At 36.3% G+C, this 7,084-nt stretch overlaps 1 protein-coding gene across 5 annotated transcripts in view; it reads right to left on the bottom strand.

The window, feature by feature from the left end:
* Positions 1 to 3,114: 3,114 nt before the first annotated feature.
* Positions 3,115 to 7,084, bottom strand: part of LOC126385838 (myelin regulatory factor-like protein) — a 36,714-nt gene continuing 32,744 nt past the window's right edge. For all 5 annotated transcript variants that reach the window (XM_050037850.1, XM_050037849.1, XM_050037851.1 and 2 more), the window contains 2 exons: positions 4,787 to 4,858; positions 3,115 to 4,239 (listed from right to left, as the gene is read on the bottom strand). In XM_050037850.1, coding sequence (XP_049893807.1) covers positions 4,147 to 4,239; positions 4,787 to 4,858 — 165 coding nt within the window. In that variant the 3' untranslated portion in view covers positions 3,115 to 4,146. The remainder of the gene's footprint in view (positions 4,240 to 4,786; positions 4,859 to 7,084) is intronic.

Raw genomic sequence — 7,084 nt, 5'->3', positions numbered from 1 at the left:
GAGGCCACTGTCTAACATCATCAATCCAGCTATACATGATGCTGTCACTGTAGAGAGTCAGTTCACAATGACAGCATAATGAATTGATGACTGACACATGTCACCGCAGCAATGGTGCCGCCGCAAGATGGCGGCATACACAAATCGCTCGCCGAATTCGTCTATAGGAGGCCTCGATGCCTCCATAAGAGAAAAAGGCCTGACAGCAGCCCTGTTGAATCACAAACACAAGACGAGCAAAACACAGAAGCAGCTGAAGAATCTAATGAAAAAGAAGCGTATGGGGAGCTGACGCAGACCCAAGCAGAAGCCGCTATCGTGGCAACAGATGCCAAGTTAAGGGTGAGAGAAACCCTGCGTAGCAAATGGGAGAATATGGGGAGCAATTATCAAAAAGCAATCATTGAAGCCAGACAAAGGAGGGCACCCATGTCTCAGTAAAGCTGTAAAGTTACCACCGAAACAGAAATGGGCTGAGAATGTGACCCATGACCCTGGGTCTATCTTCTGGGAAGAGAAACCTCGACACTTTGACCTACAGGGCCCCACTGAATATCCAAGACCCATCGAGTATCGCTCTCAGTAATGAGAAACCTTGGAGTCTGTGGAGGGAGTGTCGAAGTTAGAGCGAAAAAGAGATTTAAAATGGTAAAGTGGTAAAATAAAGAATCAGTATAATATGATGAGTGATTTGTGTTGTAGTTCATTCTGTAATAGACTCTGAATCAGAATCTATGAGTAGAAATTATTTACATCATGATTGTATTGGATGTGTTTAATCAAGTACAGTTTGATAACTATTTAACTTTTAATGATATCATACAGACATGTTTAGGAGTGAACTTTATGATGAGTATAGCAAATGTAACATGAACTAATGGCATCTGTGTTTGTGATGGATAAAAAGGGAAATGAAAGGATTGGTGGAAATTACCGAGACTGCTGAGTAGGCACAGACGGCTGGAGAAAATGGGAAGTACCTGAGTTAAAATAGACGGTTTGACAGATTAGTAAAGCTCAGCGAAACACTGGCTCATGACCAGGGCCGCTGGGGGGTAGGACCTAATGTGCTGAACTTTAAGAAAAGGACACCAAGTTTCAGTCACTTAGCACTTGTTTGTCATAGTACATGTCTACATGCCATCTGTGACTCTCCTCATGCTAGCTTCATGCTTTCCGATGATCTAATGTAGGATATCCATTTAGGGGCAGTAAAGGAGGAGACTTGATGAAGGATGACCATGTAGGGATGGGAAAAAGGTATAAAAACTCAAGGTTTTAGAGAAGTGCAGCTTCTGCATAATTAAAATAAAGCAACTCATCTGCAGTTAAAGTAGAAGTTTTCTGATTTCAACTGATTTAAGGGTTTCTTGCACTCCATCCCCATTTTGTAGCAAAAAGGCCTAAAATGACATACCCAAATTAAAATGACTGTAGCTTCTGAACCGCTCTGACTACATGCATGCATGAGGTCTTGCCAGAAAGAAATCTCACTTAAGTTTCTTGTGAAAATGTCAGAAACACTCTAGGTGATACAGAGACAGAGTAATGGGCCTCTGAAGTCAGTAAAAAGCTTAAGATTTTGCCTAAAATAAAATAAAAAATGTGTTTCAGGATGAATAACTGTCTGTGACTTCATCTGAGCAGGTAAATGACACTGTGGGGCTGTAGGCACACTATCAATGAACACTTGTTTCAAATTTGAAGAAGACTGCTCAAAGTATGACCATTCTACAGTGTTTTTACCATGAAAAGATCCAGGTGGAGCTCCAAATGACAAGTTGGTCACTCGGCTTCAAAACAGTACTATCAGTGATCAAACAACACTCAGCCAGCTTCAAACATTGTACCTTATTGAAATCAGGTGTGATTATGATAGCTGATGTTGTTTATGACACAGAAACACCATAAAATATCACCAAATAAAGCCATATGAAACGTGAAAGTTACGATCCCACTTTCTAGACGGTATATCTCAGCCAAAAATAGTGGTAGGAGTGAGACTCTTACCTTTTATAAAACAGCTAAGTCCTTACTCAATAAGATTGCGAGTAATCCTGTAACTTTGCCCGTCGAAAAACGGCATGACATGACTTGTCACCACTCATCACAATTTTGGACTTTGTGTGTTTAGGCTGCTCTGGTGCGAAATACATAATATATAAAAGAAAAACAATGTTATTTTTGAAAAGTCGAGAGCTTCCTGAATCCGGCAATACCAAACATTTGATGACATATGCGCCTGTGAGATACCATTTAACGGGGGGGGGGGGGGGGGGGGGGGAGGATGTCGGCGTCCTAGCGGAGTTAGAGAGGTTAAATAATCACGTAGCCTCTTCTCAGTGGTGTAAAATTACAGATTGTGTGCAGGTGTGCAAGTCAGGTCCATAGACGAAGCCTCTTATTGGTTGGGTTAGACTCAAAAATTAACATTTCCTGAGCAGCAAAGGTTTACTTGCAGCTTAAATAATTTCCAGCAACAACAACAACTGTTACATTTTATTAAAGAGCTGCCGTTAACTTAAGTGCTCTCTCTAATATTTTTATGTTCAAGCCACTAAGGGTGTTAGTGAGAAGGGTTCAGGAAGAAGACAGTTAATAGCTGGATGAATCACCTTTGCACCAGTGTATTAATAAGAAACTTGCACTGTAGGTGAACAGGCAGGCTAATCTTGTCCATTTTACAGGAGTACCAGGGAAACAGTTTCTTGAGTTTTGCATTGCTTTTAATTTTATTTCCTCTTAGTATGTTTACGTAACAAACAACTAGGGAAATCCCTGTATATGAAAACCCTGCTTACTAATACACGCCATTCTGATTCTGATGACACTGTGGGGACCTCTGACATCTGACACCATTGTGGAGACTCATCTGCTTTATGGGGACTAAAGAGTCTTTCGTAACACGTTTTGAATGTTTAATTTGGGGTTCAGATCTCAGGGTTAAGGTTAGAATTAGGTTTACATTAAGGTCAGGGTTCCAGGCTGGGGGATAAACTTTGTCAATGAAAGTCCCCGTAAGGTCAACTGGACCCTCTGGTCCTCACACTGCAAAAATGTAAAATGTCAACAGAGATGCAATGAAATTTTTAAACATATCTTATTATTTTTTTATTTCACATAAAGCAAAGAGTTCAGGATTCAGTCACGTTCAGTTCAGCTCATAGAAAAGATTCACATCGACAGTTTTACACTCAGAAGTAACTTAATCAATATTTCTTTTAATAAGTAACTTTAGATCTTGTTTGTTTTAATATTCTGCTTTTTAATAACTGCTTTTTCTTGAGTCTTAGATAAAAGTATGTTTTTTCTATTTCCCAATTTAGAAGCAAGTCTTCTCTGGGTTTTGTTCTTTGAGACTAGAACTGAAGTACCAGCAGCAAAATTTCTCAGATCAAACTTCAGGCTTTATTTTCAGAATTCTTGCTCAGGAATTTGGGATTTACACAGGCGTAATCCATCAGAATGAGATCACTACTTTCCAAGAAATAAACTTCATGATAATGACTAAAAACCAAAACAGAAAACTACTTAATTCTAGTCATTTTTCAAACTTACTCAGTTTAAGTCTAGACATTTTAAAGCATCGCCTGCCTGTGACCCCTTGTGACAAGCAGACAGCAATATTTTCTTTTCATTTTCACAGACCTAAAAACGTTTCCAGCATTTCATGAGAAAAAAAAGTCAATATTAAGACATGATATTTAAGATACAATATTTAAGAAAAGCCAGAAAACACAGAAAGCAGACATGTTTTTTTCTTATAATAATGATCATCCCGCCCCTCCCCCCAACACACTTATCTTCCGACACATTTTGAGTCCTGATCCCCGGGTTCAGAATCACTTTCTTACAAAGCAGGTAAGACATAAGAAGAAAAGGCAGAAAACAGAAGAACATAATGGGGCATATAGTATGTATATATAGTGTGTCTGATCTGAGCAACCTTTTTTTCCAATCACACAGAACAATCTATCCACAAAAGTGACTAATGTCACAATAAAAAAACAACAACACAAAAGCAGAATTGGTGAAATTCTGTTTCAGTTTTTCTGATTGTCACCTTTGTGTTAAAAAAAAGCAAATATTTAACATATTTGCATTCAATATTTTAATGTTTTGGTAATTTTATCTTTAATTGTTTGTCTATGTGTGTGTGCAGCGTCTGTAGAAATGGAAGTAGTAGTCAGTGAAGCGCGCCCCCGCGTAGTAATAGTCAGTACTGCAGTCTGCTTGACCCTGAGGAGAAAGACATGTACAAACTCTTATTATATTACTTACATTAATAAAGTAAATACAACAAAATAAAGGCTGTTGTGTGCCTGTAGGTATATTCAGCAATGTTACCAAAAGTAAAGATAAAAGTAAAAAAAGTAGATTTGTTTCCAACTGCAATAAAACTGTGATAGCTCATCTTCACTAACTAATAACATGATGATAAATACAATTTGTTTTAAATGTTTTAATGTCAATAAATCCAATTTAAAGACCAGAACCAACAATGTGTTAGTCCATCTCTCAATAATTTATGATTTCCTGTCCGTTCATTCGTTCTGACTGAAGATGTAAATCTTTAAAAACACAAATATATGTAGTTTTATGTTTCAAAAAACTCAGTAATTTCCTCAAATAACTGGTCACTATAGCTCCTAACCAACAAACAGTAGGAACTGGAGGAAGTGTTGGATTAATCCGCATTTGGTGCTCTAGTAAATATTTTCTAGCAGTAAGACAGATAATAATTAGAAAATAATAGAAACAAGGTGAAAAGAAATCAGTTTCTTACGGCCACTGTGGAGCGAAAGTGATACGAGCTGTGATAAAGACGAGCGACATGAAGAGGCCACTCATGTTCTCCCTGCAGAAATACACAGAGACCAAGCCACAAATTCAGCTTTACAGTTATTCACAAAAAAAACCCAGTATGTCACAGCATGTTTGTTTGAAGAATGTTACATGATAATGATTATTTTATTTTAAATTATAATTGTTTTGAGTAATCATTTGGTGCTGGAAAAAAAGGTTAAAAAATGATTGTGACATTTTCTTAAAGTGAAATGGCTTGTTCTGTCCAACCAATATTCCACACCTGAAAAATATTCAGTTCACTATCTCGTAAAAGAAAAATTAACAAATTCCCACATTTCAGGGGATAGAAATGGGGGAATATTTGGTATTTATACTAAATAAACCACTTAATGCATTATCAGAAAAGTTGCAGATTATTTTTCGGTTGATTGATAATTTATTCATCAACTACTAATTATAGTTCTAGTATATACAGTAGCTTTAACTTTGCAAATACGGTAAATTTGATTAAAGTTAAATAGAAAACTAAATTAAAAAATGCCTCAAAATTGTGATTATGTATTTGTTTTGTCTTCTATTCAATCTTTTTCTAGTGGTGGAATGTATCTTAGTACTGTAGTTTTGTACAATTGAGATACTTGTACTTGAGTATTTCCATTTTATTCTACTTTAAACTGTCACTACATCTCAGAGGTAAATATTGTACTTTTAACTCTACTACATTTATTTAACAACTTTAACTAATAATTACTTTGCAGATTCAGATCACTAATACAAAAACATAAGAAACAATAGATTAGAATATCTAGCAGTATATAAAGAAATTAAATATAATTCCACTTTCACCAGCTGCAGCATTAAAGTGATGCTTATGCATAATGCATCATTAATTATAATCAAATAATATAATACACATTGTTCTATTTACATAATGAGTACTTTTACTTGTGGTACTTTATACTTTTATAACTTTTACTTTTTGAATACAGCACTTTTATTTCAGAGTATTTTTCCACTGCTGCTTTTACTTTAATTAAAGGATCAGAGTACTTCCTCCTCCTCTGCTATGTTTTGTGCTGTAACAGTTGTGTGACTTTGTGATTGGTGTCCATGTCCTGGATTAGTGTGAGCGCAGCTGTGATTAGCATGTTGTCCTCCTGATGTGAGGGAAACCCTGCCAGACATCCATTATTCATCAGAGTTTCCCCACATGTCCTAAATTATTAACTGTAATGGAAACTGAGTTGGTGGACTGGAACCTCACTGACCCCAAAACTGACACACATACACACAGTTGATCCCAGTATGTGCATGTGTGGTTTTCCATCATCCATCATGCACTGATGCCCTGTTAACCTCTTTGAATTCACAGCTCCATAAAAGAAGAAATGGGATATTATATCCGTTTTTAATTATTATTGTTACAGAGAGCAATATACCTTCAGTCATTTATAAAACACACAGAAGTCTGTATTGAAACATTGGTTTGATGGATGTACTTTAATCCATCTGTGAGGATAGATCATATGTTTTGCTGAGTGTTGTTTAAATAAAATATTTTTATCATTCTGAGTCACCATTTTCAGTACCAAAGAGTACCAAAAGAAAATACCTTTTACAATAATTTCAATTTGAATATTAGTGCTTTTTGTTTTGTTTTGTTTTATTTTTACACAACCCTTATTTTATTCATTTAACTACAGAAGCTTTCCTAATGCATCATTGTTTGTCTGAAACTTTCCAAATACAAACTTAAGGTTGAAAAGATTATATACTACATATATCTTGTACAAACTTCCAGAAAACTCAGTTCTTTAAAATCATGGTTCTCTTTGCCCCAGCATTATATTGAATTTGGGCAGTGGTGGAAAAGGATTGTATATCTTTTATTTAAGTTGTAATACCACTGTATAAAAACACTCTAATTACTAATCAAAAGTAAAAGTCCTGCATTCAGGATTTAATTCAAGAGTAAAGCTAATTTTAATGACATAATATACTATTGTGCAGTTTGAAGAAGTATAAAGTAGCAGAACATGGACATTTAAAACTCAAATAAAGCACAGGTACAATAAATGTACTTGGTTACATTTCACCACTGAACTTGGGACTACTCCTCCGAGAACCGTCACCTTATCGTGGTGGAGGAGTTTGAGTGCCCTAATGACCCTAGGAGCTATGCTGTCGGGGGCATTTTGCCCCTGGTAGGGTTTCCCGTGGCAGATTGGTTCTGGGCGAAGGGTCAGACGAAGAACGGTTCAAAAGACCCTTCATG

This window comes from Epinephelus moara, chromosome 24 (genome assembly GCF_006386435.1).
Source record: "Epinephelus moara isolate mb chromosome 24, YSFRI_EMoa_1.0, whole genome shotgun sequence".
Taxonomy (NCBI): Eukaryota; Metazoa; Chordata; class Actinopteri; order Perciformes; family Serranidae; genus Epinephelus; species Epinephelus moara.
The sequence above is the reverse complement of the archived record's forward strand: the minus strand, read 5'-3'. Positions and strand labels throughout refer to the sequence as shown.